The sequence below is a fragment of the Abramis brama genome (assembly GCF_963993115.1).
Source record: "Abramis brama genome assembly, chromosome: 6".
Lineage (NCBI taxonomy): Eukaryota > Metazoa > Chordata > Actinopteri > Cypriniformes > Leuciscidae > Abramis > Abramis brama.
The window spans coordinates 17,016,507-17,043,699 of record NC_139968.1 but is presented as its reverse complement, the minus strand read 5'-3'; the positions used below and the strand labels follow the sequence as shown (position 1 = coordinate 17,043,699).

The 27,193-nt window shown below is 39.6% G+C and overlaps 2 protein-coding genes across 4 annotated transcripts; both read right to left on the bottom strand.

Annotated features, from left to right (window-relative positions):
- Positions 1-9,877: 9,877 nt before the first annotated feature.
- LOC311085239 (uncharacterized protein) lies at positions 9,878-19,611 on the bottom strand. Of its 2 annotated transcripts, none has more exons than XM_084117670.1 (10): positions 19,479-19,610; positions 18,277-18,390; positions 12,852-12,946; positions 11,695-12,039; positions 11,391-11,609; positions 10,953-11,279; positions 10,595-10,804; positions 10,419-10,509; positions 10,268-10,321; positions 9,878-10,175 (listed from the first exon to the last, which is right to left on the bottom strand). In XM_084117670.1, coding segments are annotated over exons 2-9 (1,329 nt in total). In that variant the 5' UTR covers positions 18,279-18,390; positions 19,479-19,610; the 3' UTR covers positions 9,878-10,175; positions 10,268-10,281. The 2 variants fall into 2 exon arrangements, with proteins under 2 accessions (XP_083973796.1, XP_083973797.1); XM_084117671.1 differs by having other exon boundaries at positions 9,928-10,175; positions 18,273-18,390; positions 19,479-19,611.
- Positions 19,612-21,525: 1,914 nt separating this feature from the next.
- LOC311084446 (sialoadhesin-like) lies at positions 21,526-25,376 on the bottom strand. 2 transcript variants are annotated; one of them, XM_084116462.1, is made up of 9 exons: positions 25,308-25,376; positions 25,082-25,150; positions 24,562-24,903; positions 24,258-24,488; positions 23,589-23,915; positions 23,292-23,501; positions 23,068-23,149; positions 22,622-22,676; positions 21,526-22,513 (listed from the first exon to the last, which is right to left on the bottom strand). In XM_084116462.1, coding segments are annotated over exons 1-9 (1,527 nt in total). In that variant the 5' UTR covers positions 25,309-25,376; the 3' UTR covers positions 21,526-22,303. The 2 variants fall into 2 exon arrangements, with proteins under 2 accessions (XP_083972588.1, XP_083972589.1); XM_084116463.1 differs by having other exon boundaries at positions 25,312-25,374.
- Positions 25,377-27,193: the final 1,817 nt, after the last annotated feature.

The following is a 27,193-nucleotide window of genomic DNA, read 5'->3' as shown; positions in this document are numbered from 1 at the left end:
GTTCTTCACTTTCTGTACATTCAGATGTTCAATGAAACACACAGAGCTGCTCGTCCTGAGAAAAATAAAACACTCACTGAGTTTGACTGAGTTTACAGTCAGAATCATGAATACAGTAACACACTTCAGAAAGTCATGCTTAAAATGACAGATTTACCTACGTTACGTGTTGCTGTTGTTCTCTGATGTTAGTTGTAGTTTCCACTGTCTATTTTAAAAGCTGTGCAGACTCTGATGATCGTATTTCCTTCCTTTTTCTTACTAACACACAAATTAAAAATATAAAAAAGGAGATGCTTAAATGTTTACTATCAAACTCAGCTCAGGAAGTCAGTATTAGCCTTTATAATACATGATTGAATAATCAGTTTAAATTAATTAAACCTTGAGTTTTGTTATTTTCTATTTTTAGGTAATATTAAATAAAAATTTAAATAGACAAAATAAAAAAATATTTATAAATATTACAGAACCACATAAATTATAGGCAAATATTTTTTTAATTATTTCTCCTGAAATAACTTTGTGAATCTTAAGTTTAAGGAAACACACATTTATATAATAATGTCAAATGCATCATCAGATGCCATTTTCTTTATTTTTTTATAGGCACAGGATTATGGGAAATCATACAAAGAAACATTTATGCTGCATTCAATAACCAACAGCTTGAATCTTAGTGATGAATCAGGAAAAAATATATATATATTTATTGCTTATGTTTTATCATTGGTTTATGTTTTATCAATTAATCATTATAGATCTTAAGAATAATTTAATCAAATGTAATCAGTCATATTTTAACAAATCATGTTGATGTGTTTCTCATTACTATCATTTTGATGGTGTAATTGAACATTTTGATTTTCATTGATTTACAGTATTGCTTTTCATTAATTTGCAGTAAGACATTGAAATGATATCTGTTTGAACTATGGTCTGTGTAGAAGCAGGGAACTTTATCCTACACTTGAAAGGAGTAAGTGAGACATCCAAGGGACAGCTTCACAGAGGACCTCTGATCCCTAAGGTCAGAGGAGGTCCGATTTAGGACCTGGGAGCCTGTAAGCATAGGCTCAGCATAAACTCATCATAAAATCAGATTACTAGCTAAGAAACCTTCCCATCTATGGATAAAAAAGGCCTTGAGGCAGAGACCTTGAAAACAGTATAAAACTGCCCTGATCCCTCCTCTGCTTGTCTCACTTGCTTCACAGTGTACTTTGGGTCACTTCTGTGTGGGCAACTGGGCCTATTCTTGGGCCTAAGAATAAATACTTTTTGAATGATCATTTGATTCAGAGTGTCTCTTACACAGTGATGATTGTTTAATGAGAAATTTTTGCCACAACAATTTGGTGTCAGAAGAGTGGGATTCCTTGGATGTGCTCTTCGGACCCGAGAGCGGACGGTGAATTGGCCTCCTGGACTCAGAGTCACAGCCCTACCCCGAACAGTTTTGAGGGACGAGGGGCCGTTCCGCCGGGGTCCGGAGGAAGCAACCACTGGAATTAAGTGAAAACGAACCCGAGTGGCAACAGAACATCTCTGGTAAGAGACAGCTAAAATTTCTTTTCTTTTTGGGGATTGAAAATGGGTGAACCATAACGGCTGTATTTGGGATTAAAACTATAGCTGTGGTGCGAGTGCAAGAAGTTCTCAAGGGTGGAAATTGAGACCTCAGGGCAGGTCAAGATATTTCCAGTTTGAGACTGAGTACTTGTGAATCGGTTCAAATTAATTATGGGAACTAAAACAATTGATCACTGGAACACATTCAATAGAAAGATATTGAATAAACCGTAATTAATTAAGCACTAGGGAGTGCTAACCCCGTCCGATTTTGGGTTAAGAAATCGGATCTGTTAAGGGACGTCTGACAGATTAGGCGCGCGCAGTTTGGAAAATCCACAGAGATAGTAAGAGAAAAAAGACAGCCGCTATGGGGTCAGCTCACAGTAAAATTGACCGGTTTTGTACACCGGTTTTCTGTCAAATGAAGAAACATTATGGGCAAAATGCATGCAAGAAGTTGATCAAGAACCATGATTTTCCCAGGGAGGGAATGTTAAGTGTCACTAGGCTGACATTGGTGAGAGACTCGATGGAAGAGGGAAGTGAAAAACAAAACAAAAAGGTTGTTGTGTGAGAGACGTGTGTGTGGATTGTAAGCAAACAATCTTGTACTGGTTAGATGAGGCAGAGCGAAAAGAAAGGAAAAGGATGCAGTAGGAACTAGCATGTAGGGAAAGATGAGAAGAAATGTAGTAGAAAAATGTATGTTATGAAAATAAAATTTCTGATAGAATTTATGGAACTATTTATGAACGCCTGTTAAGTCAAATTAAGTGATATAAAGATGAGGAATGAACAAAAGTTTTATTACAGTAAGCAGAATGGGGAACAATTATATATTTTAGTGGTAAAATAATGATGTCTAGAGAATTTTCATAACAAGAGTTGAAGGAGTTAGCAGCTATAATGGCTGTCTGTGCACTTTAGGGATTGAGATATGAGTAATATAATATTTTGTTTTTTGTGAAACAGCAGAGATAAGTAGGACTGAGAAAATAATGATAACATTAAGTTGAATGTGCAGACCAGAACAAACAAACCAGTTTTGATGAAATTGATGACATATAGTACAAATTTTATACTTTATTTTATACTTTATGAAGAGTCCTGAAACAAACGGTGAGACAGAAGAGAGCTAACGCTGTAAGCAGCTGTGCTCTGAAGCTCTGACTTCAAAGAAATGTGAAATTAAAAGAAAATGTTTAGTAAGAGTTTTGATTCTGATTGGAAAGACAAACAACAATTTGACTGGCTCCAAACAAAGAAAGAGCCAAAATGATACAAATTTCAACTAGAGGTGAAAGTAACAGAAATATCTGGTATTACAGTTTTTCTCGATTGTTTACACACATTTTCTGGTACTTGAGACACAATGACCACAACATGTAACTCATTCACCAACCCCCTGAACCAAGTCTGCTAAACTACAAGCACAATTCCTGCTTTACACTCAAATTGTACTTCTAAAACACACTTTTTTCAAAACACTACACACAATTCTCTGCTTTTGGCACAATTTTCATGCAGAAAATCTCTTGTTTTCACAAGGAACACACTGCCATTCAAATATGCACACTGACTCATCACATGGGCAAACACCCGTCACACAGTTTTACAATTAGCAATCAGAGCTTTAGCATAAAAGAGCAACAGGTCAGCTCTTCAAAGGAGCAATGGATGCCAACATTGGATTTTTGTTTTTTTACTGTAACTGTATACAGTCAATTCTTCTGTTGTTTTGTATGTAGACCACTGTATGTACAACTTTGTGTTGGTTGGGATGTACACTGTGTACATTGTTTTTGTGGGAAAAATAAATATATTTGTTACCGTGTATGTGTGTTCTGAGTATAAAAACAATATCCTCAAATATTTTACAACACACTTATGTATGTACTGTCTGTAGTAAGTGTAACACTGAACAAAAAAAGGCCTAAGTCATTATGATGAATGGAGAAGAAGTGTTTTCCATTCATCATAGTGTTTTACACTAAGCACATCAGTGTTCAACTGGTTCTTATAAATGTCTATTCATATGATGGTTTGTGTGTGTCATTTGAAAACAAAATACCATTTTGAGAAGAAATAACATTGTTTTGAATGTAAAGTTTCATTTTGCAGGAGAATTGAGCGGTTTTGCCCATTGTGTGTGTGTTTTTTTTGGATTTGTGTGTAGAGTTCTGAGAATATGAGGCATGCTTTCAGAAAATGTGTGTAAACAATCGAGAAAAACTGTAATGTGGGTTTGAAAGTAGATCAGTGTTTAAATGACGATATCAAAGTGTTCGTCTAAAGAATAAGAGATAAAAACAAGGTCAAAAGATTGAAGTCTTAAGGGAATCCTTTTGAAGGGAAGATCTATAATAATATTTTTTATAAGTGAATTGATGAATACAGGTTGATGTGAAATTACAGATAATGACTAAAAATATGAGTTGCAAAATAAATAAAAGTAACTAAAGGGATGATTGTGTTTTAATGGAACACTTTTAGAAAGGGTTTACATGATATATAGAGACTAATCTCATGGATGATTTACAATGATAACTGCAAAAGATGCATCACAAGCGGAGAGTGCTAGCCTCCTCAAAGTTAGTGTGAATCCTAATTGCAGATTGATAAACTCCTAGAAAAAAAAAAAACATTGAAGTAATTGAGAACTTGACAACTAAAATTTGAGATGAAATGTGATCAAATAAGCAGACGCGGTATTACTGGATTAACAGATGCTAAATGTAAAATGTGTAGAAAGACATCTGATTAAACAAACAGCTTGTTAGCTGATGTTTTTGCTTTCAAAAGATAAGCTTGTGATTGGCTGAAACAGTTTGCTTATCTGAATCTGGTGTGTGCTGTGGCTGAAACGGCCAGTCTGACAAAATCTGAGTGGAAATTTGTAATGTCTAAATTCCCTGATGTGGGCAAAAGACAAATATAAAATATGTTTGTTTGAAAATACATGTCAATTCTGGAAAATGTATTAAGTTGGGCTAGAGTCAAAAGAAAGTAAAATGAAATATGATAAAAGTTGACGAGAGTGCAGTGTACCAGCCCTGAATGCCTCAGAGTCTCTCTCATTCAAAGTCAGCTAAAAGCTGTCATCTGAGCCTGTGTCATAAGTGTTAATGAGCTATTTATAGTGAAGCACAGTGTTTCAGTTTAAAAATCATAGACATGGATATGTTAAAAGAAATCATGCTACAGGCAGTTAAGATCTTATACATTTAGAGGGCAATTTGTATTGAAATGTTATAAAAGTAAAATTCAATGACTTTAAAGAAGTCTTATAATAATAATACAGACCTTAAATGACAGAAGTGATGTTTTTGACTTATTTATTTTAGGACCAGTAACTTCTCTGCATAATCTTAGTCTCCACCAGAATACAGGGCCGATGGCTCCGGCTACAGATGCAGATGTACACTGAATGGACGGTTGGTCTAAATTCACTGAGTATAATCTCAGCAGTGCTAGGTTGCTGATTTTAAGATGTTTAATGAATTTAAGTGGTTAAATACTGCTTTTAGTAACCTGTCTCCCTGTGTTAACACTATTAGGCAGTCCGAATGGCTCTGGTGATTCTTGAATGTGCCTTCCCTAAGCTCCAGAAAACAACTGATTATGTTGAAGAAAACGGTCAAAGATTCTGTTATGGGGAAGAACGGTTACCAGTGTGCACAAAGTGATTACTCAACGACGGGTAAGATCCTCTTTGGCCAAACGAGGGCAACCTAAGGCAGGGGGTCACGCCGACACTGGGCATCTCCTGAATGGAGGTGTTTTATGTGAGATGGGTATGAGAGTGGAGCGGATGACTGAGGCCACCAGCATCAGCAGATCATTAAGGGGGGATGAGCTGTGAGAAATTACGGCAGTCTGACCCAGAAAAATGTGAGTTCCTCTATATACCACTTGCAAGAAACCGCATTCATTGCATGGCTTGTTTTTCATTGTGACAAGTGTCTGCAGCTATGCCAGGGGACGACACCCTGAAGAGAAGAAAATTATAGATTAAGAGCTAATGGGAATGGGCTTTCAAGAGCCAGCTGAGACCATGAGGTGATTGTCATTATTTGTTGTGGAGACAGTAACACATTTTTTTTATGATTTTAGTTGCATTATGGGCAAGAAAAATGTATAGAAACCTATATATCCAGGTATTTATTATAGACAATGTCTGTATTTATCTGAGTAGTGACTGTGGATCTAGTCCATGCTAGGAATTCAGCAACAGTGCTTGCTTATCTAGCCCGTACCCGTTTTGTAATGAGTTAAGTTGATGGTAAAACTAAATTAGCCAATATGAATATTAGCTGTGTAAGACATGTAAAGATAGCTATGTCCAAAGGTTCTGGAGCTTTTGTGGAGTGTTGATTCATGTTTGGTATGTGTTAGTTTAGGGGAGCTATTCTGTCTCCACAGTGTGTATATTGTGTCATTTAACTTCTGGAATGAGTTTTATCATTACAGATTTAGGCAAATGACAAATTTTAAAGAAGCCAAAAACCTGATGAAAAGACAATATGGGGCAAGCTTTAAGTTGATTGGTCATCAAGCTCTGTCTGGTAGATTATAGTGAACAAAGGAGGAGAATGTTGTTTGACTGACACTGACCAAGTCTGTACACCATGACCTGACCTGATAGAAACAATTGATGACTTTGACATTGGAAAATGTTTGTAGATGACTGACTTGAGAGACCAAATAACAGGCCTGAAAAGCAGTGAGACTCAGGGCCGTTGCCCTTCAAATTATTAGATAAGAAGATGCTTACGTAATATTTTGTTTCAGAAAGATGTCTGGAGGAAATTTGGCTGAAGGACGGCATTTGGGTTAGTGTTGCAAACTTTGTTTACCCAAACACCATTATGTTAAATTGATGCACGAGTTGGATCATGCATCAAAAGGGGGATGGTAACAATTGCCATTGCCATACAAAGGGGTTCACATTTGCTGAAAGCCATCAAATGTTGGGAGGACACTGGGTTTAATTGGGTAAAAGCCCTGTAAGAAGTCATTCTTCTCCCTAACAAAATTGCTGTCTGTAAGGGTGCTCATAACAGGGACTGTTTCAACAGGGAATGCCAGGGCAGATTTGGCAGCGAAGGCTGCGGCAGCACAGCAGACAAAAGAAACTACGTGTACTTTACTATCTGACAAAAACCTCGACATCTGTTTTTCTTTACAGAGCATGCAGACTTTTGATACAGGGCAGAATGTGCCCAGTAAAATAATGGGAAATAGCAGCCAATAATGAGTGTTTTTCAGGGGGGAAATGGACTCTGAGTGCTATTAAGTGAGCAAGAAATTATCCAGTGATAATGTTTCAGTTTGTAAAATGAGAAGAAACTTATGGTTTATTGGCCAAATGTTGAGCATATCATCAGCAAGGTAAACAAATGGAAAATTCCACAGGTCACACCAAAAGGACGACCGGCTAGACAAGCGGTCATTAACAAAAATGCTTAAGGTCTCCATTCACAGGTGACAGCAGGCAGGAAATGGTTCATCTCAGTGGGGGTGCGGTCGTGATCTGAGGGAAAAATCTTGTAATGATCAGAAAATGGTTGGAGAGTGTGACACCTGGGTCCAAGCCTCTCATCTAAGACTACACTGACAAGCCTCAACCATCCCATGGATAAGAGCACAAAGTGAGGGATCAAAGGCTCATGCTAGTAATGGCCTCCCTTGCTAACTAGGGAAAGCCCATTGCAACGACTGGCAAAGAGTCACCCTTGTGAAAACGAAATGTTCATGGGGCGAACGAGATGATCAACACACCTGGAGGAGGATGTGGAGGAAGTGGAGGAAGTTTAGCAGAAGAATCTGTTTTGTGACAATTTTGATGATTTTATTTGATTAAATCAAACTAGGGCTTAGTATTGATATAGATCTAATGATTTGATTGGTGCAAATGTTTTCAGGAAAAGTAGAAAATATATTCAATGATGTGAAGTACAGTCATAAGCAAAAAAGACGGTCGGTCTGTAGGCTAATAGAAAAGTCAGAGTTAATTTTTAACAACCACATTGGATAGAATGGATAAAATCATAAAACTCTTCTGGTTAGATTTGATTAAATAGGGTGTTAAATAGAGCTTACTTAGTAAAACCATTGCCCGATTGAATTAAAAGTTAACAAAATATGGTTAGGAAAATGGTTAGGAAATGTGTAGATGGGCGTAGATTAATGGAAAAGGCTGAATGTATAGGAATTGTGAGTGTATGTGTTATTCTGATAATTTTGTTATTCATGGGTGAATACGAGAAAACTGGAATGTCTGTTCAATTGGCGAAAATGATTTTTCTTTCTGAGGAAGATGATATGTAAAGAGGGTTGAAAGCAGCAGTCATCCATGTCACGAGGTGGCGTACAAGGACAGGGTTTGAAATGAGGGATTTTTTATCTACTTTTTATCTTTTGTATTTTTTATGGCTTGTTGAATTAACTAGGGGTATTGAATTGATGTGTTTTTCCTACTAAATATAATCTACACTATTTCTTGTTTATACTGAGGTGACTGAGGGTCCGACTTAGTGTTGGGGGTGCAATAACAGTGCTTATTCATTCAGCCCGGCTTCGGATAAACCTTTATTTGCTTGCTATAAAATTAAGGGCCTATCCTTACAAAAAACAGCCTAAGCTTATTTCCGTTTAATCTTTTTTCCACGAGTTTAAGAAGAGTGATCAGTTATATGAAAATCAGAAATGAAGAGTGTAAGTGTGATGTAAGACTTAAACTTGGTACATTTCATTATTGTTTTGATTGATCAATTATCAATGAATGATAAAAAGGGTGAATTGTAATGGAAAATTTAGATTTTCATTGATTTACAGTATTGATTTTCATTAATTTGCAGTAAGACATTGAAATGATATCTGTTTGAACTATTCATGGTCTGTGTAGAAGCAGGGAACTTTATCCTACACTTGAAAGGAGTAAGTGAGACATCTAAGGGACAGCTTCACAGAGGACCTCTGATCCCTAAGGTCAGAGGAGGTCCGATTTAGGACCTGGGAGCCTGTAAGCATAGGCTCAGCATAAACTCAGCATAAAATCAGATTACTAGCTAAGAAACCTTCCCATCTTTGGATAAAAAAAGCCTTGAGGCAGAGACCTTGAAAACAGTATAAAACTGCCCTGATCCCTCCTCTGCTTGTCTCACTTGCTTCACAGTGTACTTTGGGTCACTTCTGTGTGGGCAACTGGGCCTATTCTTGCAAGAATAAATACTTTTTGAATGATCATTTGATTCAGAGTGTCTCTTACGCAGTAGAGAAATTTTTGCCACAACAGTTTACCATTATTATCATTTGAAATGTATGTTTAATACTTTTCTTTTATTAATCTTTATGCCTCAAATATAGCTGATTGACTAAGGTTGAGTTTTGTACTTGCTGTTTAGATGAGGGCAAAAGTCTGTAAGTTTCCAATAGACAGAACACAAATGCTCGAATATCTCAGAATAAAGTGGTAAATGAATGTTATCTTAGTCTGCTGCTAAGAAATAAAATTTAGACTTAATCATGTGACTGGATCTCCTCCTTGCATCACAAGACAGAATGTTACGGTATGATGTTTTTCTCTGACATACAGTAAATATAAAAAGCTAAAGTTCGATAAGAATGTCTTATATTTCGGCAGCAGAAAAACTCAAAGGTCAACAGAGATACAAATTTAAAGGATATTTCACCCAAAAATGAAATTTTTTGTCATCATTTACTCACCTTCATGTTGTTCCAAACCTGTAGCCTATGAGTTTCTGAACACAAAAGAAGATATTTTGAAGAATGTTGGATATCGAACAGTTGATAGAGCCCAGACACACCAAGATGAGAGTGACAGACAAGTTCTGAAGAACTTAAACGTATATCACATGAAAGCAGTTCACTCGATGTTAGTGTCTCCAAACTCTAAGAACATGGTAGCCTATTCATGATACTTATACAATAAATGTTTCAATGCACTAAAGCCCTGCAGAGGTAACGCAGTTTATGGAAACATTCAAAATGGCTCACAAACCTATGACTTCATAGGCTAAATTAACTCGACCAGAAGGTGGCAATGTCTTCACAGTTAAGCAAAGTTGATCATGGAGGCAAAGAAGTCTATGAGCTGCATTGTTCTTAATCCTCATCACCAGCTTTTGACTACTTGTTAAATTATTTCCCACAATAACAGGCATCATTACTCTGGTTGCAGTTATTCTATTGAAATATAAAATGAAAGTGCACACTAATACAAGTATAAAGTAATTATAAGATAAAGATAAACAGAACACAAACGCTATGCCCCATCATTAGGATGCATCAATAAATAAAAATTTTATTTATTTTTTTTATTTATTTTATTTTATTGAAAGCACTTCTTACATTTAGAAAAAGGAGAAAAGAAATGGATGACTAAAATCTGTACTATCGTTTTGTTTGATAATGAAGACTGTGCAGTCATTGATAAGTCACTATGACATCACTGTATCACTGTTGATAGTTCTGACTGTTGCTAGGTGATGATCTCACAATGGAAGAACACAATGACATCATCACTCCACCAGCTCTGATGGACAGACAGCAGATGAACAGATGTGGAACATCAGATTCTGAGACAGACAAAAAGAAAGACATTAAATACATTCACTGTGTTTATCAATGCATGTCTTACAGCAGATTCTCTATATACATCATTTCTCACCTTCACTTTCATTTTCAGTTTGGCTTTGAGATTAGATGCATTCTGATGAAAAACCTGTTGAATCATAATTTACATTCTTATAATCTGAATTAATTTAATTATATTCACTGTTCATCATTCAATTGTGAATTTCACTGGATGTTTTACTCACCACATCCACAGAGCCGCTATTATGAGAAACTGAGGTAAAAACACCAGCAGAATGACTGTATAATGGCTGAACGCTGTGCTGTCCACTGGATCTTCACAACACAAAGAAGTGAATCATGACTATCAGAGAAACAATCATTTCAGACTAAAGCACACGTATCATGAGAGATGTGTCACCTTCTACAGCACAGGAATACTCTTGAAGCTCTTCATTGCTGACTGAGTCCAGGTACAGCTTGTTGGCTTTAGTGAATCCATCCGTTACCTGCCGTCCATTCTTGTACCAGATGTAAGTATGTTTGTTGTTCAGAGTGCATTTAGTTGAACAGCTTAATATCATTTCTTGTCCCTCTGATATCATGTTTGGGCTGCTTATCACCTGCGTATCTGAAAAACAGAGTTGAAGTAGTATTTCAAGTTGGGCTTAACACTGATTTTGACTGACACGGAAAACGAAAACTTTATAAAATGGAATATAGTATACTTGATGGCAGTAAAATTTTCTGTGAATCTTCTCATTAAAATGTTATCAAACCTGTAACAGTAAGAATGACTCCAGGTGATCCAGAGTATTTTCCTCCTGTCCTGTCGGTGATGATCCTGAATTTATATTCTCCAGAGTCGTTCATCTTGAGCTCTTTGATTCTCAGTGTGTTTCCCTCATACTCCACACGACCAGCGAACTGATGCTCCTCACGCAGATCCGTGTAGTGACCAGGAGGACTGTAATGCCAGAATGTTTTACTTACAGTATAACCAGAGTGATGTGAGTATGTGCTGGAAATATCTACTGTTGAGCCCATCAAAGCACAGACTCTTCTAGAGGAGAAAGACACATCCCAGCAGCCACTCTTAGAAATACCTGAAAGAGACACAGATTAACATGTGAAACTCACACTTACTTTAAAACATGTTTAAATATACACATGGATGAACAAACAGTACCACATTGTGTGTATTATTTGACACTCACACACAGAAGAGGAGGGATGTTTAAGGTTACTATCAAGATCACAGGAATATCTGCCAGCATCTGTGCTGGGTGACACAAGCATGTCACGAGACACTGTATATATGTAATACTGTCCATCCTTCATCCAGTAATACCAAACTCCAGAGGTGCAGGAAGAATCACAGGTCAGATTTACTCTCTGATTTCTCGAGTCTGTAGGATTCATTCTCAGCTGCAGCTCTGAATTAAAGTAAAAAATAAGAAAAACTTCATCACATGACAAATGAAAACAGATGAAGTGACCAGAATCTAGACTCAGTTTCACCTGTGACTGTTAGATTGACGGCGGCTGAGCTGAGACGTTTAACTCCATCCTTCATGATGAACATGAGCTGATATTCTCCAGAGTCTCTCTCTCTCAGGTCTGATATTGTGAGTGTTGAATAGGTGTAAAAGAACTCCTGCTTCACCCGTCCTGAGTAGTCTGAGTCTAAAGTCAAATCTTCAGGTTCATCACTCTTTCTCCAGTTTGTACTCTGTTTCCGGCTGAACCAGAACACAGGTTTGATGTTGGTGTTGTAGTAAGAGCACCTCAGTGTCTCCTGAAACCCCTTCACTGCACAAATATTCTCTGGACTACAGGACACAGAGACGTCCAATGTGACGAAGCCTGAACAAGAAAACATTTCATTACTGAGATGAAGTTTACATACAGACAGAGGAGAGATCCAGTCTAGACTCTGCTGCTCACACACACCCAACCATGATGATCAATTTAGTTCAAATTTATCCCTCTATGGTACGCAATATGATATCAATGAGGAAAAAATTATTTGTGGTGTTTTTCCTGCTTAAAATTGGACACTATAACAATGATAAATATATATATATATATATATATATTTTTTTTTTTTAACCAGACACTTAAACAAACACATTGATCCAGTTTTTAATGTATTACAAATTTCATATTTAATAAAAAGTAACATTTCATATCCAGCTGTTGCTCTCAGGCAACATTGTACCATAGTGGGACACAAGTATTACCAAACCATATCATCAAGCTATCATATCAAGTTATTACACATCCTCATCTCCATCTTCGCTCTCACCCTCACTCTCTCATTGCAGGATTTGCAATGTCACTATGACCTTATCTTCCTCATCACAGTATGACACCTCATCCTCACCCTTGCCAACTGCAGATGTGTTTTATACCTTTTTTAGGCGCTATAGAAAATGTGTAGGTCATAATATGTTCAGATATATACTATGTGAATTACTATTCATATAAGTGCATTTCAAAATCATGCAAAAATGCAAATATGTAAGGAATAATGTACATCCAGCCGGTTGTTATCTCTTATAAACCCCCGACAGGGTGATGAGTCTTTCATCAGCCTGAAGGGGGTATTTATATAAATATAAAAACATTTAAATTAAAACATGAGAGAGGAAAATAAGACAGAATAATTCTCAAACCTGTATTGTGCAGCAGCAGCAGGATCAGAGGTAAGAGTCTGGAGTTCATGTTCTGTACATTCAGATGTTCAGTGAAACACACAGAGCTGCTCGTCCTGAGAAAAATAAAACACTCACAGAGTTTGATTGAGTTTGACTTTACAGTCAGAATCATGAATACATTAACACACTTCAGAAAGTCATGCTTAAAATGACATTTAATGTACTAATGCAGTTAAAGATTAGTTCCCTTTCAAGGGAACTCCCGTTGCGTCGAGAATGACACTATGGGGGAACGCTTTGCGTGATGACGTCTTGAAGCACATGTAAAATCAGTCCAATGGTGTAGCGGGACGTCAGAGGCGGGTGACGTCACGTACCAGGAAGCTATAAAAGCCGGCCCGAAACAGAAAACGAAAGCTTTCTGAGTCTTCAGTCGCGCTCTGTGTTGAAATCTGTCCTTGTTATTTGGTGTTGTCTGTCTATATATATATATATTTATTCAGATATGGCGAGCAAGCAGCAGTATCGAGTGTGTGTCCATCCCTGCCCGCGTTATTTAACGGGAGGTGACACACACACTCTTTGTGTTGTTTGTTTGGGAGAGGAGCATGCCCAGTCAGCACTCGAGGGTGGTGACTGTGTGCATTGCTGTGCGCTTCCATTGCGGACGCTCCGATCCCGGTTGGCTCGGTTCAATCCCGACCACGTTCCCCAGGGCTCGGGTCCCGCCGCGGCTGAGGCTCGGCGGCGATCTCAGACCTGGGGTTCGCAAATGGATCTGTCAGTGGATGTTGAGACGGGCTCTGCCTTATCTCAGCCTCTTACTGACAGATCCAGTGCCTCTCATCAGGGTGTGGAAGCACGCGCTGCGGATTCTTCCCCCCCGATAGAGGCACCAATACTGCAACTATCCAGCTCTGAGGAGTTGGATGTTGTAAGTATTGATGCTGAGTCTGAGGATTCGCCACCTCAGTCTCATGCTTTTGAAGAACTGCTCGATGTGATCACGAGAGCAGTTGACAGATTGTCTATTGAGTGGCCAGAGGATAGGCAGGACATTCGTTCAAAAAGCAAACTCGACGAACGCTTCCTGCCATCTCGTGCTCAGCCCCAGCGTAGGAGCCTGCCGTTTTTCCCCGATCTCCACACCGAGGTGTCGAGATCGTGGGGGAGACCAGTCTCTTACAGAGTTTACACACCACACACCTCTCTATATTCCACTATTTCACAATATAAAGAGCATGGTTATGGGGAGATGCCGAAGGTGGAAGAGACGCTCGCGGGCTATCTCTCTCCAGCAACGGCATCTTCCCTGAAGGCTCCTACACTTCCCTCAAAGCCAGTAAAGTTGACATCTTCCCTGATTAATAAATCGTATGCAGCCGCTGGTCAAGCTGCAGCGTGTCTGCATACGATGTCTATTTTACAAGCCTATCAGGCAGAATTATTGGGGGATTTAGAGGAGGGCGGGGGAATCGGTCCCGACACTGTGGCTGAACTGCGCAGAGCCACGGATGTTTCTCTCAGAGCCACCAAGGAGACCGCTAAATCTATCGGGCGGTCTATGGCAGCCCTGGTGGCTACTGAGAGGCATCTGTGGCTCAACCTGAGCGATATTAAGGACAAAGAAAAGCATGTTCTGTTAGACGCTCCGGTTTCCACTGCCGGGTTATTTGGGGATGCAGTAAATATTGCGGTTGCAAAATCACAAGAAGCCGCTAAACAAGCATCTGCTCTTCAAAAGCTTCTTCCCCGCCGTTCTTTCTATGAGGCTGCTGAGCGGGAGCAGCCTCACTCCTCTAAAAAGGGTGCTGAGCATCGTGCCACTCAGAAGCAGAGCGTGTCCTCCCGTGCTCCCCCACAAAAATCTCGGGGACACGGAGGGCGCGCTCAAACCCAGCAGTCTTCGAGGGGTAGAACGGATCTGCGGACCGTTATTACCGCCAAGAAGGCTGCTGGGAAGAAATCCTGACGTCCGAGGGCTCAGGATTAATGAGGGTAGTCCCCCCCGAAGCAGAGCGGTTAACACCTCTTTTTACGGTGCCCGTCTCTCTTCGGTACCCTCAGGGGACCGTTCTGCCAACCCTGCCGCCATCGGTGTTACAGGGCGCAGCGGTCTCCGGCGAGCACATATCTCAAGGACCACCCGGAAACGTAGTGGCCTCGGGATGCCCGCCCCCTCCGAGGAGGGTGTTAGAGCAGTCTGTTCGGTCGCTCCCTGCCGGTGCGCCGTTACAGGGCGTCGAATTGACTGCTCAACAACAACAAAATCCAGAAACCAGTCTCGAGAGGCTGGTACCTCTAGTAGAATCTTTGACAGCGTGGAAGCTACTGTCAAATGTTTCTCGTTGGGTCCTGCAGACCGTAGAAAAAGGGTATCAGATACAATTCAAGAAACGCCCACCTCGGTTTATGGGGGTCCTACCCACAGTGGTGGGCCCCGAGCAGGTTCTGGTTATGGAACAGGAAGTAAACACTCTGTTAGAGAAAGGGGCCATAGAATATGTACCTCCCTCCGACAGGGAAACCGGGTTTTACAGCCGGTACTTCATAGTTCCAAAAAAGGACGGGGGATTGCGTCCCATTTTGGATCTTCGAGTTCTGAACGAGTCAGTCATGCAGCTCAAAATGTTGACATTGAGACAGATCGTGCCACAGATCAGGTCCGAGGACTGGTTTGTCACGATAGATCTCAAGGACGCATATTTCCATATTTCCATCCGTCCGTGTCATTGGAAGTTCCTGAGGTTTGCTTTCGGGGGCAAAGCATACCAATATCGTGTTCTTCCATTCGGCCTAGCTTTATCACCCCGCACTTTCACGAAATGTATGGATGCAGCTCTGGCGCCTCTGCGCCTTCAGGGGATTCGCATCATGAACTACATCGACGATTGGTTGATTTTAGCTCAGTCGCATCAGTTGGCGGTTCAACATCGAGATGTTGTTCTCGCCCACATGAAAGAGCTGGGGTTACGGCTGAACGCCAAGAAGAGTGTGCTTTCTCCACTCCACAGCTTCCAACGTGATACCTTTTGGACTGCTGCACATGAGGCCCCTGCAGTGGTGGCTCAGGACCAGGGGGTTTTCCCCGAGGGGCAACCCATTTCGCACAATCAAGGTCACGCGGCGATGCCTACGTGCCTTGGTTATGTGGAAGAAACCTTGGTTCCTGTCCCAGGGCCCAGTGTTGGGAGCTTCTTGTCGTCGCAGACTGCTAACGACGGATGCTTCCCTCACGGGTTGGGGAGCGATCCTGGAGGGTCGCTCAGCTCAAGGTCTGTGGGAAGACCATCATCGTTCCTGGCATATCAATCGCCTAGAGATGTTAGCTGTCTTCCGGGCTCTGAGGAGCTTTGTCACAGACCTCAGGGGACACCATGTGTTAGTGCATACGGACAACACGTCGGTAGTCGCCTACATCAACCACCAAGGGGGTTTGCGCTCGCGCCCATTATCAAATCTGGCACGCCATATCCTCTTGTGGTCCCAGGGGAAGTTGCTGTCACTCAGAGCAGCCTACATCCCCGGGGTTCAGAATATAGGAGCAGACACTCTGTCGAGGCAGGGGCCGAGGCCCGGGGAATGGAGGCTCCACCCCGAGGTGGTGGAGCTGATATGGAGGGAGTACGGCCAAGCACAAGTGGATTTGTTTGCGTCTCGAGAGACGTCTCACTGTCCACTTTGGTTCTCCCTCACGCATCCAGCTCCTCTGGGACTGGATGCTATGGTTCAGACGTGGCCGAGGCTACGTCTGTACGCCTTTCCCCCAGTTGCTCTGCTCCCGGGAGTTCTGGAGAGAGTTCGCAGGGACCGGGTTTGCCTGCTTCTAATAGCCCCGCGTTGGCCGGGCAGAGTATGGTTTCCCGATCTGGTCTCCCTCCTCGACGGGCATCCTCTGGAGTTACCCGTCAGGAGAGACCTTCTGTCCCAGGCAGGGGGCTCAATATTTCACCCCCGCCCAGAACTGTGGAACCTGTGGGCTTGGCCTCTGAGGGGGCCCAGCTCATAGAGTCAGGTCTCTCAACTGAGGTTGTTGAGACCATTCTACAGTCCAGAGCTCCCTCCACGAGGAAACTTTATGCCCTGAAGTGGAGAGTATTCACTTCTTGGTGTAGTGACCGTCGGTTGGACCCAGTCCACTGCCCAATTGGTACAGTGCTGGAGTTCCTGCAGGACCGGTTCACTGCAGGTCTGACCCCGTCCACTTTAAAGGTCTATGTGGCGGCCATAGGTGCTTACCACATTCCTTTGGGTGGAATGTCTGTGGGGAAGGACCCTCTGGTATCTCGTTTCCTTCGTGGCACTTGGAGGCTGAGGCCTGCAGTCCGCTCTAGGGTGCCGCCATGGGACTTGTCCATTGCTCTACAAGGCCTGTCCCTGGCCCCCTTTGAGCCCATTGAGGAGGTTTCGGAAAAGTTTCTGACTTTGAAAGCTATTTTCCTTCTTGCCATTTCTTCTCTTAAGAGAATTGGGGATATTCAAGCATTGTCGGTTGCTCCGTCCTGCTTAGAGTTTGCTCCGGGTATGGTGAAAGCTTTTCTCCATCCCAGACCGGGTTATGTCCCCAAGGTCCCCACTAATGTGGCCAGACCTATTATTCTGCAGGCCTTCTGTCCTCCTCCCTTCCAGAATGCGGACCAGGAGGCTAATAATTTGCTTTGCCCAGTTCGGGCGTTAGACGCCTACGTCCACAGAGCTGCCCTGTGGCGCAGAAGTGATCAGTTGTTTGTTTGCTTTGGCTCCCCTAACAAGGGAGGGCCGGTGTCTAAGCAAAGAATGAGCAAGTGGGTGGTCGAGGCTATCTCACTTGCTTATGAGGCGGCTGGGCAGCCTTCTCCTTTGGCTGTCCGGTCGCACTCTACAAGGAGTATGGCGGCCTCTAAGGCCCTTATTTCAGGAGTTTCACTACAGGATGTCTGTGATGCGGCAGGCTGGTCCTCACCGCACACTTTCGTCAGATTTTACTCTTTGGATCTAGACTCTGCTCCAGGGTCTCATGTTTTGTCATCCTAGTGCTGCTCTATTAGATTACACACAGGACAGACATTCGTAGCTATGGAGGCGTTGGTATAGACGTTCCCCATAGCGTCATTCTCGACGCAACGGGAGTTCCCTTGAAAGGGAACGCCTCGGTTACGACTGTAACCTCGGTTCCCTGAAGAGGGAACGAGCGTTGCGTCGCCTTGCCATATCTCCTTCATGCCTGTCAGCTCGACTTCAGACTTTTACGAAGCTTTCGTTTTCTGTTTCGGGCCGGCTTTTATAGCTTCCTGGTACGTGACGTCACCCGCCTCTGACGTCCCGCTACACCATTGGACTGATTTTACATGTGCTTCAAGACGTCATCACGCAAAGCGTTCCCCCATAGCGTCATTCTCGACGCAACGCTCGTTCCCTCTTCAGGGAACCGAGGTTACAGTCGTAACCGAGGCGATTTACCTACATTAGGTGTTGCTGTTGTTCTCTGATGTTAGTTGTAGTTTCCACTGTCTATTTTAGAAGCTGTGCTGATCTTAGAAGACTCTGCTGATCTCATTTCCTTCCATGTTCTTACTAACTAGTAAAAAAAAAAAAAAAAAGGAGATGCTTATGCTTCTGAAAATGATTAGTCAATCTCAATTCAGGAAGTCAGTATTAGCCATTATGTTACATGATCTTATTAATAAGTTTAAATTAATTAAACCTTGAGCTCTGTCATTACCTATTTTTTAGAAACATTAAATAAAAATCTAAATAGACAAGAACAGTATAAATTAAAGGCAAATATTATTTGATCATTTTTCCTGAATTAACTGTGAATCAATGTTTAATCAGGTTTAATGAAACACACACATTTATATATTAATTTCAATGATCAGATCCCCCTTTTTTGAAATAGGCACAGGATTATGGGAAATTATACAAAGATACATTTATGATGCATTCAATAACCAACAGCATGAATTAACATTAAGAAAGACAGAAAGTCACATGATGATGTATGTCTCTGGCCAACAGTAAATATAAAAAGCTAAATATTGTTAAGAATGTCTTATATTTTAGCAGCACAAGATATCAAATGTCAGCAGAGAATAAAATCAGACAAGTTTATATATATATATATATTAGATTTTGCCGTCTCCAAACAGTAATACTCTCAGGACAGGGTACTCAGGGCTGGATTAACATAAGGGCTAGGTGGGGCTGAAGCCCGAGGGCCTGAACTTTCATTACAAAGAGGCTTCCATAGTTATATTTAGTAATATTATTATTATTATCTTAGTTGTTGTTGTTACAGTTAAACTTTGGATTCTGCCCAAGAACTATGGAAACTTTTCATCTAGGCAACAGAGGAGAATTTAAGAGCTTTAAAGTTTGGATCCTATGACATAACTTCCATTGCAGTATATTAAAAAACTGTACAGTACTACTAAGAGACTGTAGTCAAAATCTAAATCATAAAATACATTTTGTTGCAAGCAGAGGATCAGAACCAAATACTTATTGTGCACAAGTTTTATTAACTAAATCACAAACATAACTAATCTAAACACACATACATACAATCCCACTTGGGTAAAATGGTAAGTGACAGAATGAAACCAGAAGCAGGAAATGGAACTATGAACTATGAAAAGAACCATCAGCTTATTATTTTCAGAGCACCTCATTAAATGTATACTTGCGTGGCCTTTGCAGTGCAAGCATTTGCTGAAGTTCCTGAAGAAGGATTTTGATGGTTCCATGAGTCTCAATCGATTTCTTCTGCGCTGAATGAAAAAATACTGATGAACTTGCATGGTTTGTTTGACTCTGTTCACATGGCTGGAGTGCAGATTGTGAGGCCACGCAGAGCAACCAGGAGAAGGGATGAAGTCGGAAGAGTTGATGGTTGGAGTTGCGATTGACTTCTTCTGCATTGAATGAAGAAATTGGGCCAAACTCCTGATGTTATCCTTGATTCTGTTGTGCTTGAGAGAGTCCTCTCTCCTGAATGAGCAAATGGCTGGTTGTGAGTCCACGCAGGACAGCAACCCGTACATACCGAGAAGGCCAAGAGAAGGAAGGGCTTGTGTAAAGGCAATTTAAAGCCTGAGAAAGGTCCCACCTCTCAGGGTTGGCTCGACCATTTAGAAAGTTGGAATTTCCAAGCGAGAAATTCCTCTTTTGGGAGGATTTATGACTCTGTCTCAAGTGTGGTTAGACATAGGCCTTGCCGTTTGTGTCTATTTATACTCAGATAGATATAACAAACATACACTGCATTCTATGAGAAGGCGATGTACGCTAAAGTGAGTTATTAAATGAGGATTAATTAGATAGGAGACACGATAAGTGGGGTTACATTAACTTGTAGTTCTCTCATAAAGCATGCATAAGACAAATATAAATGCAAGAGACAGTACACAAGACATAAAATGATCACACACAATGTCCTGGGATGCATGCTCAGATCAGTTCGTCTATAAATTAATGCAGGAAAGTCTGTTTTAAGGTCTGTTTCTGTCTTTCCTATGGCCTCAGTCTTGACCACATGACCACATTTTTAACAGCAATAAAACCATCTTATCTGATGGTAGTTATGGTTCTTGCCCTAGTTGGGGGGATGGGACCATAGATCCCAGAGTGAGTTTTAAAGATTATTTGTTAAATATAACAGTCTAGCCCTGATAATGAAAAAAATAGTTTACTTAAAAATGGAGATTTACTGTTTCAGCAATGTAACAACTGACTGATTTATTTATTATTATTATTATTTTTCATACAGTAAAATTCAATGGGTGCAAAATAACGTTGGGTCTCAATGACTATCATTGAATAGACAGGGGGGGGGGCATTTTCTAGAGTATTTTGATTTGCGTGTCAATGAAGTCATGGAGGTTTAAAAATACTCAAGGGTGAGTAATTGAATTTTATTTTGCGGTGAACTATTCCTTTAAGCTGGATTTATTACACCAGGATCATTAGAATCCTACCTGGAGTGTGTGACAGTAAGATCAGAGATAAGAATCTGGAGATGAAATCCATTCTTTCACTCCTTTTAGAATGATTGCTGATGTGAAAATAACTCTTCCCGTTTTACACTCTTATTGTTGAGCAACAGCTCTTGAAAACATTCCACTACACTCCTCCCTTGGTGTCGACTCATGGTAATTAGTAATAAGGTTAAGGTTGTATAAACACATTTTATATTTAGGGATATGACAAACCAGTGCATTTGACTAGCACATATCTTACTAGTAGAAAAGGTAAGACTCAAGAGAATCCAGGGAAACATTATGAGGACCAGTATTAGTCTTTTTTTGCATTACATACTAATTATTTGAACGTTTTTTTTTTTTGCTGCTTGTAAACTGGAAAATGTAAATATATAATATAGTTAGAAAAAACCACAGACTACACGCCCATTACACTTTTGCAACTGGAATATGTTTAGCAATTTCATTTCCTTCCCTTTTTCTTTTTATAGAAATAAAAATCATATTCCAAAAACAGCTTGCAGACTTGCATCATAACGAATATGCCTATGCACTACTATTAAAAAGTTTAGCTCCAGAAAGATTTTTATATATTTTTGAAAAGATTACATGTACCAAGGCTGCATTCATTTGAAGAAAAATACAGTCAAAACCATAATGGTTTCTTTTCGAGAGATTTTTTTTTTTTTTTTTATGAACAAATTGAGGAACAGCATTTATTTGAAATAAAAATCTTTTAAGATCTAAGATAATTTATTTATTTCATCTAAAGACACATACATGCAATTTAAGCAGGCAATGTTCAAAAGTATTTGGAAAAAACATACATTATAAAGATTAAAATTCAGGAGAAATACATCTATGTACAGCTACTGAGTCCCTCATTACAAAATCCTCCATATTTTTGGATAATTTAAGTAAAATTCTGTTTTAAACTACACAAATATACAGAACATCCATAGTAAGTAAGTAAACTTTATTTCTATAGCACCTTTCACAGACAAGAAGGGTCACAAAGTGCTTCACAAAATTAAAATAACACACATAACATACACAACCATATTGCTAGTTAAATGCTTGTCTAAAAAGATGTGTCTTAAGGTGTTTTCTAAAAGTTTCCACAGAGTCCAAAGCTCTCAAGGCTAATGGAAGAGAGTTCCAGAGCCTTGGAGCCACCACACAGAAGGCTCGGTCACCTCTTGTTTTAAAACGTGTTCTAGGAACAGTTAAAAGGTCTTGGCCTGAAGACCTCAAAGAGCGACCAGAAGTGTATACGTGCAATAAATCCTGGATGTAAGAGGCAGCTTGACCATGCAAAGCTCTATAAGTAATGGTTAAGATTTTAAACTGTACTCTAAAACTAATTGGAAGCCAATGAAGAGCCTTAAGCATAGGTGTAATATGTGATCTCCTGTTGGTCTTAAACAAAAGTCTTGCAACTTGCAGCCATAGACATTTGACAAGAGCAAAAGCTTGTTCACAATATGGCAGTAGTTGAGTTTAATGGTGGGTCTAAACTGAGGGTCTACTGAACTTCACAGATTCATAATGAACATCAGCTGAGGTTGAATGTACAGCAGTAGGTGCCAAAGATGTGTTCTTCATGTGAGGTTGATTGAAATTAACAGTTGAATAATAAACGTCCTGATCCTTCTTGTGAACTTGCTCTGTGCAGACCTTAGACAAGGGTTCAGCATTTTCATACAGTGTAGTAGAACCCGACTGAGAGTTAAGGGAGAAAAGAGAGCAGAATGCAAAATATCAGTGACAGAACACAAAATATCTTTAAGCATAGTGTGTCAAATAACCTGTTTGGTCAGATGCTCTCACCTGTACAACATCCTTTGTGTCCTGAGATGAATTATTCCTTCTCCTCCTGTTTAAACTGCAGCATGTCAAAAGAAAACTATTTTTTAATGGATCTTAAGATTGAATGAGTTCAATGTATTATGAAGACAAACTATATACATTTTAAAACTCAAAACTTCCTCCCAATCCAAACAGACCTACTGAAACCAAGCTGCAAAAACAGCTTGTTTCAAAACCATGACAAATTAACCATCACCACATTTACACAACAGCTATGACTTTCCGAAGCTCAGCAACTTGGCCCACACATTCAAAGCAATAAGGAGGAAGCAAGTTATTTTTAAAAACGAGAGAACATAACGTTAAGTAGAATAGAAGAGGGCCATGGTCATGCAACTTTTCCCTTGACAAATATTTCAAATAGACCTCAGGGAAAAATAGAATGCATAATAGAAACAATTGTTTACCTATACCACAGGACTCCTATGAGTGCAAGGATCAGAAACACGGACAGTATGATTACGGCGTTCCGTAAAGCTGTGTTCGTTTCTAGCATAAGACAGAAGTTACAGATACACAAAAAATTTAAAATACACTAATAACATCGAAACAATAATTACATATCAAGTACATCATCTTAATGCAGCAATCATTTCAGACTAAAGCACACGTATCATGAGAGATGTGTCACCTTCTACAGCACAGGAATACTCTTGAAGCTCTTCATTGCTGACTGAGTCCAGGTACAGCTTGTTGGCTTTAGTGGATCCATCCGTTACCTGCCGTCCGTTCTTGTACCAGATGTAAGTATGTTTGTTGTTCAGAGTGCATTTAGTTGAACAGCTTAATATCACTTCTTGTCCCTCTGATATCATGTTTGGGCTGCTTATCACCTGCGCATCTGAAGAAAGCACACACACATACACACAAAGGCATATTAGAAATTATACAGGAAACATTTTGGACTCAATTTTGCATAAGCAGTTACCTGTAACAGTTAGAATGACTCCAGGTGATCCAGAGTATTTTCCTTCTGTCCTGTCGGTGATGATCCTGAACTGATATTCTCCAGAGTCGTTCATCTTGAGCTCTTTGATTCTCAGTGTGTTTCCCTCATACTCCACACGACCAGCGAACTGATGCTCCTCACGCAGATCCTTGGAGTCACCAGGAGGACCGTAATGCCAGAATGTTTTATTTACAGTATAACCAGAGGGATGTGAGTATGTGCTGGAAATATCTACTGTTGAGCCCATCAAAGCACAGACTCTTCTAGAGGAGTAAGACACATCCCAGCAGCCACTCTTAGAAATACCTGAAAGAGACACAGAGTCCTGTTGTGAAAGTCATAATTAAGGCTTTATTAAGGCTTGATCACAAGAAGATGAATGTTTGTCACAAATTCAAGAAAAACATCATGCAAACAGATGAGGGGTCAAGTGCAAAGTCTGCAAGTGTGGGTACTGGGACAGACACCATGTCTCAAATGCACACTTTGATTTGAACAGACAAACTGCATGAGAAAATCGCAAAGAATTTTCATAATGAACAATCATCTTGATATGAAAAAACCTTTAAACGTGTCCACATAGACTCATGTATGAACACTGATATTATATTAGTGCTTATTAATAAACATATCAAGTGTCACACTCACACACAGGAGAGGAGGAATTCTTAAAATCTGCAGTAAGTAAACAGGCGTAACTGCCATCAGCTTTGTTGGGTGGAACAGAAATGCTTCTGGAATTAATATTTAAATATTGTCCATTTTTTTTCCAGAAGTAATTCTGCGGTCTGGACGTCAAATCACAGGAAGAATCACAGGTCAGTTTTACTCTCTGATCGCTCGGGTCTGTAGATGCAGGATTCATCCTCACTTGCAGGTCTAAATTAAAATAAAGAATTACAAAATAATTGATCCCATTACAAATGAAAACTCAAATGAGACTCAGTTTCACCTGTGACTGTTAGATTGAAGGCGGCTGAGCTGAGACGTTTAACTCCGTCCTTCATGATGAACATGAGCTGATATTCTCCAGAGTCTCTCTCTCTCAGGTCTGATATTGTGAGAGTTGAATAGTCGTTTCTGAACTCCTGCTTCACCCGTCCTGAGTAGTCCGAGTCTAAAGTCAAATCTTCAGGTTCATCACTCTTTCTCCAGTTTGAACTCTGTTTCCGGCTGAACCAGAACACAGTTTTGATGTTGATGTTGGAATAAGAACATCTCAGCTGCACAGGGCTTTCACTCAGAGCACAAACATCTTCACGGGTCACCGAGAGGCAGTCCAGTGTTAGAGAACCTGATGAAAAAGGTAACACTTAGACCAAAGATTTTGATGAAGGAAAGATCATCATATGACAAACCACATGACAGCAGTGAGGCAACTCTCCTTCATGTCTAAAATGTCTAAAGTATATTGATATTTTAATTTTGATAAGACATTGATACACTACAATCCATTAACACAATAATCTTACCCGAGATGTGTATAAGTAGGATCAGTGATATGAGTCTGAAGTCCATGCTTAAACTTTGAAAATAATTCACTTGTTTGTCCAGAATGAAAAAAAAATAAAAAATGTGGAGAGAGAGGCACACAATAATTTCAAATCATTTATCTCAATAACTCCTACATGAATTGTATTTGTTGAACATGGTTAAGACAATTTTCTTAAAACAAATTGAAATGATTGATTCACATACTTACATGTTGCAGATTTCTCCAGCTATGAAGAAGTTGTGTGCCGTTGCAAAAGTGCTGTCAGCGTCTGAAGTTGACCAGGCGAACAGATGATAATATTTCCTTCCTTTTTCTGAAGCCGAAAAAACCTCTTTACCCATTTGTTGTTGGGCAGACAGTTAACTCTCCACTACATGAGCATCTTCATGTTTTGTAGCTTCAAGTTCACTTTTAGGCTTTACGTTTCCCAAATGTTACATTACGTTTACAAGTTAATTCAATGATTTAATGACACGTCATGTGATGAAACTATTAATTCACAAACATACAGTTTTGGAGGAGTCACACCACATGCCATTTTACAACCTAAAATAATCTTCCTTTGTCATAAACAGATCAAAGTTTCTGATATTTAGACATAGGTAGATATTTTATTAAAATCTGTTGACTTTAGCAAGCCTTGTTGCATTATACAGTATACGCCAACGGTGATAGTTCAGAAATGGGAAAAAGCACTTTACATTTTTTTCCCAAAGTTTGCATACCTGTAACTCAAGAATTATTAAAGATATTGCAATAGTGCCGTCAATCAACTAAAAATATGAACTAATTCATTGCAAACTTTTCTGTTATTAACATTAAAGTTTTCTAATATATTTTTATATTGCAATACTTACACATTGAATTTCATAAACAACATAAAGACTGTATATTTTGAATATTTGATTAATGGCATCTTTTTACTAAGCACTTGTCAGGGATATCTGGTTATGTTTATTCTTAGTTTTCACCACATGGACTCTGTTTAGTCCATGTTTGTTCCATGTTCCATTGTTCCCATGGTCCATCCTGCAAGAAACTGTTTACTCAAGTTAAGTCATTCCAGTGCCTGATTGACACTCTGTGATATTACCTGTGTTTCCTGAGAATCCTCTTGAAAGTCCTGTGAACTGTCGTCCTGTTGCCTGTGCTTCAGTGTGGTGTGACAGGGATCTCAATGTGGCTCCATGAGTAAATTGTTAAATTGTAGACTTTATCAGAGGTCAAAAACCAAATGTGGGTCACTTTGCATACTGCTGATACTTTTTTCTTTTAAAGAGGAATATCGGAAAAGACATATATAATGTTGAAATTAAAAATAGATGTCTCGTTTCCCTCTATTGAAAGAATTGCATAGATTTGTAAAAATACAAAAATCATGCTGCAATCTTTATAAAGTCATTGTCCTCCTCATGTAATTTAGCTCCAAATCTCAGGTGAAATCTTTCATTTTGACCCCATTCAAAAAAAACAGTTGATAACTCTGAAAATATTCATCCAGGACATAGTATAGTTTGGCTTTCATCACTATTTATGTCTTCAGAAAACATATTAACAAAATCAAAAATTTTAGCCAGGGAAGTTTCTGAAATCTGGTTGATTTGACACAGAACGACCCAGCAGTTTTGATTATAGTATTTTGTTTATTAGTATGTTCTATATTATCTTTTCAAGAATTTTAGGCATTTTCTTCATTATAATATCAGGGCAGTTAATATCATTTCAAAAAAAATATTTTCAGAAATTAAAGACAAATAATTATAGTGTAAATGATTACACAATACAACCAGATAGATAGGCAGTTTATGTACCTTTACATAAATGTTTTGCCATTCGGGTGCATGATTGAAGATTGCCAGTCTAATAGAATGGGAAAACTAGTTGATCTGACTGTCCAAAATTTGATGCATATATGCACTGTAAATCAGTTAACAAATACCAGACCTAATCTAAAACTTCAATGGTGTCTTGCACACTTAAGTTATTAAAGGGATAGTTTACACAAAAATTGAAATTCTGTAATTGACTCACCCTCACGTCGTTCCAAACCCGTAAGGCTTTTGTACATCTTCGGAACACAAATTAAGTT

What these genes read in the sequence shown, in the direction of transcription:
- LOC311085239 (XM_084117670.1), bottom strand. An exon ending in ACATCCCTCCTCTTCTGTGT is followed by an intron (nt 11,280 to 11,390) that starts GTGAGTGTCAAA and finishes TGTCTCTTTCAG; the next exon opens with GTATTTCTAAGAGTGGCTGC. An exon ending in AGTCATTCTTACTGTTACAG is followed by an intron (nt 10,805 to 10,952) that starts GTTTGATAACAT and finishes TCTGTTTTTCAG; the next exon opens with ATACGCAGGTGATAAGCAGC.
- LOC311084446 (XM_084116462.1), bottom strand. An exon ending in GAATTCCTCCTCTCCTGTGT is followed by an intron (nt 23,916 to 24,257) that starts GTGAGTGTGACA and finishes TGTCTCTTTCAG; the next exon opens with GTATTTCTAAGAGTGGCTGC. An exon ending in GTATTCCTGTGCTGTAGAAG is followed by an intron (nt 23,150 to 23,291) that starts GTGACACATCTC and finishes GTCTTATGCTAG; the next exon opens with AAACGAACACAGCTTTACGG.